This window comes from Danio rerio, chromosome 8 (assembly GCF_049306965.1).
Source record: "Danio rerio strain Tuebingen ecotype United States chromosome 8, GRCz12tu, whole genome shotgun sequence".
Classification (NCBI taxonomy): Eukaryota; Metazoa; Chordata; class Actinopteri; order Cypriniformes; family Danionidae; genus Danio; species Danio rerio.
In genome coordinates this window covers 13,055,281-13,070,761 of record NC_133183.1, presented here as the reverse complement: position 1 = coordinate 13,070,761, position 15,481 = coordinate 13,055,281, and the positions used below count along the sequence as shown (strand labels likewise).

The 15,481-nt window shown below is 33.7% G+C and overlaps 1 protein-coding gene across 21 annotated transcripts in view; it reads right to left on the bottom strand.

The window, feature by feature from the left end:
• The window catches only part of tjp2b (tight junction protein 2b (zona occludens 2)), a 201,423-nt gene that overhangs the window by 48,917 nt on the left and 137,025 nt on the right, over nt 1–15,481 (bottom strand). For 12 of the 21 annotated variants that reach the window (XR_012383668.1, XR_012383670.1, XR_012383669.1 and 9 more), the window contains 4 exons: nt 14,381–14,483; nt 10,940–11,552; nt 5,888–5,991; nt 3,014–3,167 (listed from right to left, as the gene is read on the bottom strand). Coding sequence is in view for 17 of the 21 variants with exons in the window: in XM_073909317.1 (XP_073765418.1) it covers nt 3,014–3,167; nt 5,888–5,991; nt 10,940–11,552; nt 14,381–14,483 (974 nt within the window). In the remaining 4 variants the exon portion in view is untranslated. Of the gene's footprint in view, nt 1–472; nt 665–3,013; nt 3,168–5,887; nt 5,992–10,939; nt 11,553–14,380; nt 14,484–15,481 lie in introns of those variants that run through there. The other 9 variants (XM_073909323.1, XM_073909320.1, XM_073909322.1 and 6 more) reach the window with 1 other exon arrangement.

Genomic DNA, 15,481 nt, shown 5'->3' with positions numbered 1-15,481 from the left:
AGAAATGCATGCATTAAATGAGTAATCTGGAGTTTATATATCCAATCATTGTGTTGATACAGAAGTCTGATATCAACAATGGAACAGGGAAGAGAGAGGTGAAATACAAGGCCAAATAAATACACGATTGCAAACAGTGATCAGTTTTTCAATTTGTCTCTTATCTGGTATCATAAGCATAACTTATTATGTACTTATTATGCTAATGTTAAGCATAAGTAGCCTTAAGCATTGTATACTGTATTACATATCTCAAATGTTGATCAGAATCCACATCAAATCATAATCTGTAATTATTATTTTATAAGCTTGCTGTTCTCTAAAAGTGCATATTTAGGACTGTACTCCTTTTACATGTCTTAAATGTCGTTAGCTAGCATTTAGCATTGCATGCTTTAGGCCCAACAGTGTAAACATGGTTATCATGTCATCATTCTCCACCTTGATGAAATAAGTCACCACCACACACATGTAAAATTGAGCAGACTTATTTATTGATTAAAAGAAGCTTTTAAAAAAAGAGGTTAGCATAAAAATATGAGAGCACAGTGTTAAGGCTTTACAGATTTGTTGAGGCACAATCATGATTAAAGATTAAAGGCAACCAGACTTTATGTTGTGTCTCTGCGGTCCATCAGCTAAAAGTATGACATATCTGTATTATCTGCAAAAAGAGAACACAAAAATAGCATTTCTGGCGTAAGCATGCTGTTTGCTTTTCTCAGGCAAGCCCATCTTTCTGCCGTTAACATATTAATTGAGTTGCAAACAATTGACTGTTAACATTGTCTGTGTACAGTAATTTTTTTTCAAGGTTAAGATACCTGCTATTAACATCAATATATATATATATATATATATATATATATATATATATATATATATATATATATATATATTTATATATATATATATATATATATATATATATATATATATATATATATATAGTTGAAGCCAGAATTATTAGCCCCCCTTTGATTTTTTAATTTGATTTTTCCTTTAGATTTTTCCTTTTTTAATTTTTTCTACAAATGGTGTTTAACAAAGCAAAGAAATTTTCATAGTAAGTCTGATGAAATTTATTATTCAGGAGAAAGTCTTTTGTTTTATTTCGGTAATAAATAAAAGCAGCTTTTAATTAAAAAAAAATAATTTAAGGTAAAAATTATTAGCAATTACTCTAACCTGCCTAGTTAACCTAATTAACCTAGTTAAGCCTTTAAATGTCACTTTAAACTGTATAGAAGTCTCTTGAAAAATATCGAGTCAAATATTATTTCATTCATCATGACAAAGATAAAACAGATCAGTTATTAGAGATGAGTTATTAAAACTATTATGTTTAGAAATGTGTTGAAAATCTTCACTCCGTTAAACAAAAATTGAGGAAAAAAATAAACAGGGGGGCTAATAAATCCGTTCTGTATATCTGTAAAACTGTATATCTAATCCATTGTCAACACTGTTCATTTTGTTAGTAGTGCAACATTAGCACAAGATAATTTTAGTGCAAAATAAATGCAGTCAACACATTGATCATGATCTTGCTCTTTTAAACATAATTTGGGAAATATTAAAAAAGAAACAAATTTTTTTTAAAAATAATTTTATAATAATATACCCCTGATAAATTAATAATTAATAATTCTAACTTCAACTGTATATAGAAAATTCAGTTGTATATGTAAAATTGGTAAACATTAAAATATGCAAAAATACATAATAGTAATAATAATATGTAAGCATGTGCTGTGTGCAAATAAGACAAAATGTAGTATATAAATCCATAATAATAATATGCACACTATCTAAAAATATTCCAATTAAATGTATTTAAATTAAATGTGAATTACAATATAGTATGCGCTAAAGCTTCTGTTTTTTTATGACCAAAAACTGTAATGTTAATTTATTATTTTCAATTTTTCATTTTCATTAATTAATTTAATTATTCTATTTTCTTTAGATTTCTAAATATTACACACACACACACACACACACACACACACATATATATATATATATATATATATATATATATATATATATATATATATATATATATATATATATATATATAAATATATATATATTTTTTATTTTTTTTATTTTAGGCCTTGTAATTATTTTGCAATATATTATTATATTATTATTTTATATCAATTATCATTTTATAATTAATAATATCTCCATAGACTACCTAAAATATTATAAACACTTTTTTAAAACATTCATTTTTTTCAGTTAATGTGATTTTATTTCTAGTAGCACAGATTATTGCAGTTATATGTTTTTAGTTTGACCTATATCTTCCAAATGAACAGATTTACAATTCTTGAAAAAAGAATTTAAAAAATCAGATGTGTTCATTAATAAATAATAAAAATGTGTAAAAGTTGAATCTTATATCTAAAATGCAGGTTTTCCTTTAACACAGCTGTCATATTATAGTGGGTGTAATAACTCATTCCATTCAGTCTTCCATAAATGCTTTGTCTTCTTATACTCTATTTGATGCGCTCAACTTGCAGTCAGATCAACCGAGACGGATGTTAACAGCAGGTAAAAAAAAAAAAAAAAGCCCACAAATTTCATCTCTTTGCCAAAAATTGACCGTCTGTGTCAGAAAATAGAGTCTTGTTTTTCTAAATGACTGCATGTTCTTATTAAACATACTATCAGTCTATATCTATACTGCTAGAGGAACTTAATGACCCGTTTGCGAGTATAGTTGAAATGGTGCTGCTAAATGATAACCCTGCTCCGACACAGACAGCGACAAATTGGCTTTTATGCTTCAGTGTTCATTTAGACTCTATTAATAGTGATCCGCATAATTAACACTAATTTATTACAGCTTCTGCGGCTGGCGAATGTGTATGTGGCGTTACTAATCAGATTTATCCGAGCCAAATCATGCTATCTGCTTTTAATTAAAGTGTGGTGTTGGAGAGCAAACAGCAGGAAGCGCTAGTCTACGGATGAGAGATGTATGCTAGTGGGATCTTACCGTCCGGCTCCGAGTCGCTGTCGGCGAGGGCAGGGATGCGCACCAGGATTTGCCGATGGTCTCTCTGGACCACAAGCTGAAGTTTGCCTCGGGATTTCTCGATCAGTTTGCCAGCGTCACTCAGAGAGAGGTTTTCCGTCACCGTCCCGTTGATCTGGAACAAAACGAAGATGCATCAATTTTGGTTTGAGTGAACCACAAAAGTTTTGATTGATATTATACTGGATTTGGGTGAAAAGTTAATGGACATAGAGTTGAAGTGAAAAATTACTAGCCCTTCTGTGATTTATTATTTCCAAATATTTCTTAAATGATGTTTAACAGAGAAAATGTTTTTTTCACAGTATTTGTACAGTATTTATCTATGATATTAATTCTTTAATTTTTTATGTTATTAGCCTTCATAAGCTATATATTTTTTTGATTGTCTACAGAACAAACTATCGTTATACAATAACTTGTCTAATTACCCTAAGCTGCCTAGTAAACCCAATTAAGCCTTTAAATTCCCCTTTAAGATGAATCTTGAAAACATCTAGTCAAATATGTGCTGTCATCATGGCAAAGATAAAAGAAATCAGTTATTAGAAATAAGTTATTAAAACTATTATGTTTATAAATGTGTTGAAAAAAATCTACTTTCTGTTCAACAGAAATTGGAGGGAAGATGTACAGGTTCTAATAATTAAGGCGGTCTAATAAGTCTGACTTATGTACTATATATTATATATATGTGGTTGGCAAGGCTGGAAAATCTGCAGATATTTTCCATTATTTGAACAAAAATTACATTGATTACTTTCTTACTTGATATTGTCATCTTTTAATTTCAATTCATATTTAATTTTAGCTTTAGTTATTTTTATGCACAAATGCAACTGTTACATATTTGATAAAATGCAAATTGTTTATAACAAAAAAAAATTCACATTTAATACATTCATTTATTTTCTTTTTGTCCCTTTATTAATCAGGGTATCCAAAGCGGAATGAACCGCCAACTTATTCCAGCTGCAACCCAACACTGGAAAACACCCGTACACTCTTGCATTCACAAACATACACTACGGCCAATTTAGCTAATTCAATTCACCTATAGCGCATGTCTTTGGACTGTGGGGGAAACCAGAGCACCCGGAGGAAACCCACACCAACACGGGGAGAACATGCAAACTACACATAGAAATGCTAAATGACCCAGTCGGGGCTCGAACCAGCGACCTTCTTGTTGAGGCAATTGTGCTGCAAACTGCACCACCGTGATACCCGTACATCTAATACAACTTCTATATAAATATGTAAATATTTTGGTTTTGCATTATTTTGGTATTTAATACATTTATATAGACACACACACACACACACAACCTTACACACACAAACAAACAAACAAACACACAGACACACACACACAGACGCACACACACATTCACTCACAAACACACATACACGCGTGCACACGCGCGCACACGCGCACGCACACACACACACACACACACACACACACACACACACACACACACATTATGTAAATACAAATTGTTTTCATTCAATTAATTCACGACAACACGATTCAATTAATTGTGAATAAGGTTTGACGGCACTAATCTACACACATTTTACATATGGGTGTAATGAAACATCATAATATCAAGATACTAATATAAAAATGAGACTATGCATATCGCAGATGTAAAAGATATGATTTGCAATATCGTGCTTGTTTGACTCGATCACACGATTTCAGACTCAAATGGAATCGGAAGTTACCCCTTAAACAAGACTCGAATATATATATATATATATATATATATATATATATATATATATACTCATCATTTTTTACACATCTCTAGTTGTGCATTGGCACAGAGTTAGACCTCTTTCTTGACTTTACACAGAAACAGCAACTCCTGCGGCATGTCATAACTTGCATTGACGCTATTGGTTAAATGCCGGCAAAGTAGAACACAGATGCAGCTTGAAGCAGAAAGCCTGAGTATGTCTGCGGCCTGGATGTATTATAAAGTTGATGACAACAAAATTGCCTGCAGGGTATTTTAAGTGGAGGTGTTATTTGTTTTTGTATTAGATTTTTTATATTTACTGTTGCACTAAAGTTCAAAAGTGAAGAATTCATGTTATTTATTACTTGATTGTTCAAGCTACCTCACAGAAGTTCTCTGTTTGTAAACAGAGTTGTTGAATGTTAAAACAAGGGGGATTAAATACAAAATAAAAGAACATCCTGGATCTTTTTCTTTGCTCTTCTTTATTTTTTTTTTATGTATTATAGAAGTATCGGATCAGGTTTCGGTATCGGTAGGTACTCAAAACACTCAAGGGTACTCAAGGGCAAAAAAGCCTGATCGGGATATAATATACAGTATATATAGTATAATTCACCTGTAATTTAACATTTTTTCACTTAGCACTTCAAATAAAACCTGTCTTATTTCTTTTTTGTTCAAAAAAGTTTTAATCTTAGAGTTGTTATTTAATATTTGCATGTTACTCTAATAAAATGTGAATACCCATTATGTGTTTTTGTAAAGTTAATTCAGTTCCATATAACAGTTTTAGTCATTTCTACGTAAAATATTTCGTTGTACTATTTTAGCACTTTAAATAAAACCTATTTTAGTTAGTTGCCAAGGCAACATTTCTTAATTCTTTTTTTTTAAATGAAAATAAGCATTTGAGTTATACATTTTTCATTTTTATTTAAACTCCAACAAGCTGCAAATATTATCATTTTCAACTACTAGTCAAAACGTTTAAATCAGCAAATTTATGATTTGTTTATTGAATTATTTTTTATGATATATTTAACACGTGAATGTCACTTTGTTGTGTGAAGAGTCTGATGAGTACCTTGAGAATGATATCGCCCTCCTGGAGATTTCCATCTCGGGCAGCAAGTCCAGTGCTGGTCATCTCTTTGATGAAGATCTGGCTGCCCAGGCGGAGGCCGTACTCTACAACAAACCAGAAGCAAACATTACATGTAGCTTTTGAAGCTCAATAAACCCAAAGGTATAGTGCACTCAAAAATGAAAATTCTATAATTGTTTACTCTCCTTTGAATTGTTCAATTTTTTTTTTTTTGGAAACTGGTAACCATTGACTCCTATAGTATTTCCTTTTCCTACTATGGACGTCAATTTTACGGGTTTAAAATATTTTTTTTGTGTTTAACACACACAAAAAAAGTGTTGTCCCAAATGGCATACTAAAGTTTTTTTTTACTGAGCGGAAATTCAAACCGTTTCCCTAATGACGTTTGACGGTTGCCAAATCAGTGAAATAAACGACCGAATTATGAAATAATACCTGCCGTGAGTTTAACCGCATTCACCATCGGGAGGTGCTATAATCACTCTAGTAGGAGAATTTTGCTTTCACCATCCAAAATAAATAAAGTTATCCAACATGAGCGCCCGATAGCTCCGCCCCTTCCGCTATGTAAGCAAACCTGCGGTCATTGAGTGCGTGAAGTGTCCATCATTACACACTTCATTTTTCCGGCTGAATGAGTGCATCATCCGGGTAATTAAAGTGCTCTTATTATTTTTAGAGTTTTCAGTGTGAACACACTACTTACCCTATTTATACTACAAAATGGCGTAAAATAGTACATAAGTATGCGATTTGGGACCCAGCTTTAGTCTTAAAGTAATCTTTATACTAATGTGCTTCAAAACCATGCCAAAATGTGTCTGTAGAACATTTGAGCATTTAAAATGATTGATTTTCAGCATCTACATAATATTTGTATCTGCTGCAGTCACGGTTCAGCAACAAAGTTGTTTGAATATATATGCTGGAATGAGAGTGTAGTTTCAAGCCATATCAGCCTAGAAAATAGCAACCCTTTCATTTTTTCTGTTGGTCTTAACACATGATGTAACTACAGAAGAGTCAAGCTTTAAAAAAAATAATAAAAATCTAAACTCTTTGTTCATTTTTGAACAGTGAGATGCTAATGGTCTAATCCGATTCAATAATCTATGCTAAGCTTAGCTAAATGTACTCCTGCCACACCCAGAGATCGGCTGAATATTTCTGAAAATGGCCAAAAACTGTTTAACTGTAGGTGGGATGTTAAATTAGCCTATTTCCAAAAAAAATTGGAGTGTTCCTGTACCAACCATGATGACCTTGACCCTTTTAAGCACACAGAAATGTTTTCAGCTGTCAGTTTAGTAGCTCTCTGACCAAGTCGAACACCACAAACAATCTAATCGAAGTGAAAATGTGCATCATTGATCTGACAGCCACAATCAGAGCTCTCTCTGAATGCTCAAGAACAGCTAAATCAATCGAATGTAAAGGAAATGGAAAAAAAAAAAACTGTTTCTCATCCCTAGGCAAGTATCTGATAATGAACAACACGACCTGTTTTGCCTTTCTGGGCTGTAGGTTATGAGGGGCTGGTGAGGAGTTGGGAAGAGATGGGCCGCTTTGTGCAAAATCACAAGACAGCATCTCCTTTGAAATCTCCTGACAGGGCCGTCATAAATAAATCAGATTAAAATATCAACAAAATCCAGTTAGGACAAACGGTTTTAGGGATGTGTGGGGGTTCAAAGAGAACAGACTGAAATAAAGAGGATTTCAAAAGTGCAGAGAGACGCAGCTGCTCTCTTCACACTGCTTTTTTTGTTTTGTTTTTATGTATTTCTAACATCATCTGACCTAATCTCTGCCGCAGGAGTAAAGACTGCACCTGTGAAGCGCTCATATCATGTCATATTTTACACTTCTGAGATTAAACCAATGGAAACGATGTTCTATATTTCACACAGTATAGTGTCAGTGTATAGACACGTGTTAACATCAGCCAAACACTATGTGCTTTTGAAAAATTCTTCTAAAAGATGGCAACATCAAATAGTTGATGTCTATTTTTAGGTTCTTGATCGCAGAAAGTGATTTGATAATTTAGGACAGAGTAACAAAAACGAAACTATTTAAAAGTCTGGGTTGATATACAGTCACTTAAGCTCACCAAATATGAACTGATTTGATCTGAAATGGAGTAAAGGTTGTGAGATGGAATTACAACTTAAAATAACTTCATCCTAATCTTTTTTTTAATATAGCAAAATGTAGATGTCAATTCCTGTGACATCAACACTGAATTTGAAGCACAATTTCTCTATTTTGCAGTGTTACCTAATCCTTTAGAAATCTTTCTAATTTGCTGCTCAAGAAAGAGTTTGTTCATATCAAAGAATTTTTGTGCAAACTGTTTCTTTATAATTTGACAAACAGAACTCTTACATTTGAAAGGGGCTAAGAAAGCAGTTGATGCGATAGAGATGTGTTTGCACAAATTCAGGCGTTTACCAGCATCTTGTTGAGAGATGAGGTGATTAAAGTAATAATATCATGAAACAGACTATGTATAAACTATATGTAGACTATGTATAAATATAACTGCCACTGTGAGACTGTAGTCTTTGAAATTATGATTGTTTTTTTTTTAATAGCATATTGTCATTACTGTACAGAACAACTGTTATACAGAACATTTCTTCATTTTCTTTTTGGCTATGTCCCTTTATAAATCTGGGGTCGCCACAGCGGAATGAACTGCCAACCTATCCAGCACATGTTTTACACAGCGGATGCCCTTCCAGCTGCAACCCATCACAGGGAAACTTATACAGAACAATATATAAATGTTTAATTAATGTGACAAAAAAACAGAAGGGAGGCTCTTGGTAGAACCTTTAGATTTTAAGGCAAAAATGTCATTCAATTATATTCATTTGAGTACATTTGAATTATGATTACATAAAAACCCCCTTTAACAGGCTTTCATTGAAAATCTACAGTAAGAACCCCCATGAATATGAGATGGTTTATCCCAAGGGGCTATCCTATTCAATAAGTTCAAATTCAAGTTTAGGAAGGTTTTGGTTTTACGTTACAACCGATTCACACATTTCAACAAAAAAGTGACTAATTTATGACATTTCTTTAATAAAGGCCCTTTAAATTTTACTATTCAACTGTCCAATTCATTTGATATAAAGCTTATTTATATGAGAAAACATGAACTTGCAGCAACTTTATGGAGATGTTTGCTATAAACATTGATCCAACATTGCTTTTTCATTTAGCATTGCCTGTACATTTTAAAATAGTTACTGAAAGTGAGCTATCAAGAACATCTTTACCCTTGACCAGCTCAAGCCAGATCTACTTTAGAGCAAGAAACCACCCGAGTGAAAAAAAAAAACCTTTATGAAAATCAGGAATAAAAGATAAAAGTATGAAAAAAAAAATAAAGTAGTGCTGCACAATTTATATCGTTTCAGTACTGATATCGCAATGTGTGCATCCACAATATTTACATCGCTGGATCTGCAATGTCGAATCATGATATAGTCAATTAGGAGCCACAGTTAAATCAAAATTCAACCATAAAGTTACTAAAACAGTGTATGTTTATGTGTTTTAAGGCCTGTGAATGTGTAAGCCTGTTAAAGCATTCATGCACAAGAAATTGACATATTTGTAATTTTAAGAAAGATTAATTGTATTTATGTGTCTAACGTTGCTTTACTGTATTTATCAATGCATGTGAAGGGTTAATTACATTTTATGCAGAATAGCAAAAGTGGAAAAACTACAAAGTCATCCTATTCTATCTAAAATTATTAATTCTTTGCAAATTGAGCTATTCAACTCATCTGGGTAAATTATACTCAATATCGCAATATGTACTGCAGAAAAGTAAAATACTGCAATGTCAATATTTTCCCAATATCATGCAGATCTAGAATTAAGCACATTTAAAATGATCATAATGAGACACCTTTATTATTTAAGTCATCTTCAGTAAAACCAACATCTATTTAGACCCACTTAAACATTTCAGCCTTCATAGCAATATGTTCACTACTGTTTTGTAAATGTTAATTGTGTCAGAACAAAATCAACAAAAAAACTCCTACTGCTGTATGACGATCTTTACACAACTATCAATATTAAAATAAAATAAATACAAAAAAAACCTCTACATTTGTAATTATTTTATATTTTATTTAAAAGTTTAAATGTCATTCCTCAATGAAAGCCTGTAGTTTCTGCTGACCAACAGATTCATCAAACGTGAACTTCCATATTTCCCATACTTCATCATATACAGTTGAAGTCAGAATTATTAACCATCCTGAATTATTAGCTCCCCTGTATATTTTTCCCCAGTTTCGGTTTAACGGAGAGAACATTTTCAACACATTTTTAAACATAATGGTTTTAATAACTATACAATTTCTAATTTTTTATTGATATTTTAATATATATATAAAGATACTGGTATTGAGCTTAAAGTGACATTAAAGACTTAACTAGACTTAACCATAAAAAAATACTGCTCAAGGGAGATAATAACATTGACCTAAAAATGTTTTTTTCTAAATGTAAAACTGCTTCGATTCTAGCCAAAATATAACAAATAAGACTTTCTACAGAAGAAAAAATATTATATAATAATAATAAATAATATAATAATATTATATTATTCATTTAATAATAATAATAATAACAATAATAATTATTATAAATAATATAATAATAATAATAATAATAATTATTATTATTATTATTAATAATAATAATACTTATAATAATAATAATAATAATAATTATTATTATTATTATTATTATTGCTCTCTTAAACACGATTTGGAATATATTTGGAAAAAGAAAAAAATGAAGAGAAGGGCCAATCATTTTGACTTCAACTGTAGCTTCTTAATTTCCTGCTGGTTTTCGGTCGAATTTATGAAGAAAGTTTTAGCAAAACTAGTAAAATAAACTTGATCTAAGGTCTGAATAATATTCAGTTTGACTGCACCTTTAATCCATTCAAAACATGCTATTAAAGACAATCCAATCCCGCAGTCTCACCTTCATTGGGCCTGTTTTTGACCAGCGTCACATTGACGGGTGGCTCCAGGGGCTCATAGTTAAACCGGTCTCTTCCCCTGTCCCGCTCTCTGCTGGGCGAGGGCGAGTGATCCTGCAACCGGTCCCTGCTGTGACTCCTGATCATCCTGTCCTGCGTGTCATACCTCCGCGTGTCGTAGCCCTGGTCCCGGCTATAGCTTCCAGCAGGGCTTCCTCCACCGCGGCCTCTGCTGTGCTGCCGTTGATATCGAGGCTCCGGGCTAGACCCGCGCTCCAGCGTCCGGCCCCTGCTGCCGTCCCTCCGGTACCCACTGTCAGTGCTGGGGGATCTATCCGTGCTCCTGCCTCGGCTTCGCTCGCGCCGGGAGTCATAGTCCTGGCTGCGGTAATCCGGATCTAGGTAGTCTATCCGGCTCTTATCGAGGCTGCGGTCACGCTCTCGGTCACGGGGGTAGCCCAGACCGCCGTTTCCCCGAGGGTAATCTGAGTCTGGGTCACTGTGCACACTGCGGCTGTCCTCAGGATAATAACTGGAAATGTTGTAATCACGGCTATCCCCGCTCGGGGACGGCGGGCGCTTGAGGACAGCCACCTTGCGAGGCCTTTTTACAGTCTGTGGAGAGAAAAGGAGTTTTCGTTACAATCAGACAGTCCTTTTCAAGGGCGTAGATGAGCTTTTGACATTGGTGGGGAAATACATTCCAAGAGCGCATGCATTGAACAGTACAAATTTAGTTTTGGGCTTTTAAAAACATGAATAAAGTACTTAATAATATAAAATAAACACTTAATAATACAAATAACAATCACATCCCATGCTTCAAAAGTCCATTTACTCGATTTTACTGCAGTCGGGCTTTGAGGAGGTATGAATGTAGAGAAATTGGAGAGGTGTGTGACGCAATTTAACTGTTTTATCCCGATTATTGTTTTTCATATTCATGGAGAAAGGGAATTTGGATTAATTGCACAGTCTTGGTTAATAGTATTATGGTGAACTTGTAGCGATCTTGACTTTGTGCATGTGTAGCTTAATAAGGGTTGACGGAGCATTACTTTCTTTTAAAGTTGATTAAAGTATTAGTAGGGACATTTCAGTAGTTGGTGGATTTTGGTGAAGGCATGTCTCCTCTGTCCATTCCAATTCTACACCCTTGGTTCTTTTATTATAATATATGGACTTTAAGACTGACAGCACAGCATTTAAACAGCATGTGAATGCTTTAGACTGTTTTTTTCTGAGGAAACCTACAGTAGATCATTTTGCGATTGAACCTCTATGGCAGAGATCACCAAACTTGTTCCTAGAGGTCCGGTGTCCTGCAGATTTTAGCTCCAACCCTAATCAAACACACCAGAACAAGCTAATCGAGGTCTTACTAGGTATACTTGAAACAACCAGGCGGGTGTGTTGAGGCAAGTTGGAGCTAAACCCTGCAGGGTACCGGACCTCTAGGATGATGATTGGTGATGACTATGATGACTTTGTTTTATAAACAATTTATTGAATCTAATTGAATCTTTCTGCAGTGAGTGTGAGTGGATGTTTTCCAGAGATGGATTGCCGCAGGAAGGGCATCCGCTGTGTAAAAAGGTGCTGGATAAATTGGTGATTTATTCCGCTGTGGCGATCCCGGATTAATAAAGGGACTAAGCCGACAAGAAAATGAATGAATAAATGGATCTTTCTGCATTGTAGCTTGCTATAGTAATCTGAGTCTGTCAAATAAGAACAGGTTGAGTAGCCTATTAAAGGTGGCAGGCAAGATCCTCAGTTTTAGCCAAACTGGTCTAATCGTAATTTACTGTAATTATGTTTAAAAAAGAGCTTAGGTTATCTTATGCATCCAGGATAACCCATTGTATTCTGTGTTTCAGCTGCTGCCATCAGGACATTGTTTTAGAATTCCTATATGCAGGACAAACAGAATTATTAATTCTGTTATTATGGTGGCCATTAGTTCAATAAATGAGACCAATGGGCAGGGAGATGCATCTAAAAATGATGTACTGTATGTTTTGTGGTAATAATTTAATAATGTACTTTGCCTGTGTTATAGCGCCTTGCTGCAATTTTAGATTCCTTAAACGACATACTTAAGTTGGATCTAAGTCTTTCGGTTGGAATTAAAGCAGTTTTAAATTTTTTTAAAACCATTTAAGGTCAATATTATTAGCCCCTTGCAATATTTTTTTCGATCGTCTCCAGAACAAACCATCAATAGACAATGATTTGCCTAATTACCCTAACTTGCCTAATTACCCTAGTTAAGCATTTAAATGATATACAGGGGGGCTAATAATTCTAACATAACAAGAATAAGCTTATTTAGCTCATACGTATACAGTTTATCTAAAATTTAATATATATAGCAGTAAATACAGAAAATAAATTTAATTTTTAAAAATAATTTAACATATGTGTCATGTATTAGTATGACTATATAAAATATATTTAATTATTACACACTATATTATAACATTACACACGATAATTTTTAATTTAACATTAATTTTTAAGGGCAACATTCAATTTATACATAATATTCATCAATAATCAATGGTTTTTCAGTATCATTTACACTATTGTAGTTTTTTTATATTTTGAATCAGCTTTTTATAATTTGTTTTTAATTTTGTGCTTGGTTATTTTAATGAGTATTTTAAGTAAAATGTGCTAAAGCTTTATTTTTATTTCAGTTTTAGTAGTTTTAGTAACTTTCTAACTAGTAAATTTAGTAGTAATACAAAATAAATATTCAGTTGGCAATTTCAGTTAGTTGTTTAAGCAAAAATTTAAAAAATAGTTGTCATTTTTCAATATTTTTATTTGCTTTAATCCATTTAATCTACATTTTATTCATGCATTCATTCATTTTCCTTTGGCTTAGTTCCTTTATTCATTAGGGGTCACCAGAGAGGAATGAACCGGCAACTTATCAAGCATATGTTTTACACAGCGAATGCCCTTCCAGCTGCAACCCTAGTACTGGGAAACATCCATAAACACTCATTCACACACATACACTATGGCCAATTTACATTATTCAATTCACCTATAGCACATGTCTTTGGAATGTGGGGGAAACCGGAGCACCCGGAGGAAACCCACGCCAACACAGGGAGAACATGCAAACTCTACTCAGAAATGAAAAAACTGACCCAGCCTGATTTAAACCAGCAGCAACCTTCATGCTGTGAGGCGACAGTGCTAACCGCTGAGCCACCGTGTTGCCCATCTACATATTATTTCAATATTAGTTCAACTAATAAAACATTTACTTGAAATCTGCACATCTGACATGAATGGATTGACTTAAAAATAGCCTTAAAGAAATTCCCTGCAGGCAAACACAGACACCGCTAACCCATTCTAATATCCAAAGTAGGTAAACTTGTTCTAGAAGGCCTCTCATAAAGGTCAACTTGACAAATACTCACTATTTTGGCCACTTTCCCACATTTCCGAAGTGACTGCACAGCGAAAGAATGAGGCACATTATTCATGGCGATGGTGTTGACCTGTATCACACGGTCGTTCTCACTGTTCACAAAAAAACACAAAATAAAATGTAAAGTTAAAACAAAGTTATACATGTTATGTTTATTATTAGCACTTTACAATTCTATATCATGTTAAAGTCAGTCACACGAGAACATTATTTCTTAGAAAATGAAAATGAATATGATTTGAAATATAAATATGAAATATCAATATGAAAACGATAGAAAATGAAAGAAATGTGCTCACCATTTACTTTACACCATTTCAAAGCTTTGTTGTGTCTTTCGTTTTAACATGAGATATGATATTTTAACTCTGTGTTATGCCAGTTTTTTTTTCCTTCTATGGATGTCAATGACGTTTGATGTCCTTCAGGGGGGAGCAAGTGTTAAGTAGGGGGGTCTGACCCCCCCCCAAACTCCCCTGTAATGTGCACCCTGCCTTTAAGGACAACAAAATAAGGCGCAAGAATTGAACTTTTTTAGCATAACAAAAAGACATGTCAACTAATCTTTTCATGCTACTTTAACTTAATTAAAGGGCACCTATGGTGAAAAATCTACTTTTTTAAGTTGTCTAGACAGACGTGTGTAAGTATAGTGTATAGACCGTCATATTGGGGTAATATAAAACACAACCAGTCCTTTTTTTTCAATTGAACAACATAAAAACGGTGGACCAATTGGAGCGGTTTTCAGACCGACCGCAACTTAACGTAGGAGTGCGGTCCCCCGCCCACCAATATTGATTGACAGGTGCGTGTCACCATATCCTCAGTTTGCCGTTTCACGTCTGCCATTTTCAGCGTGTGAGTAAAGCGATGTCACTAGAGGAACACCCTTGCTTTATTTTTAGATGCAAGGCTCATTGGGCTCAACACAAGATCAGCATTCGGTAGGTTTGCAAACGTGTACTTTTCATTGCGTCTACCTTAAACTTCAGCTGTTTGCATTTCTCGAGGTAACAGAAGCTCCCTGTGAGTGTGATCTTATATAGGTGCAGCTGTAAAGTGCGAGCGCCTTTGCCTCACGTGAGTG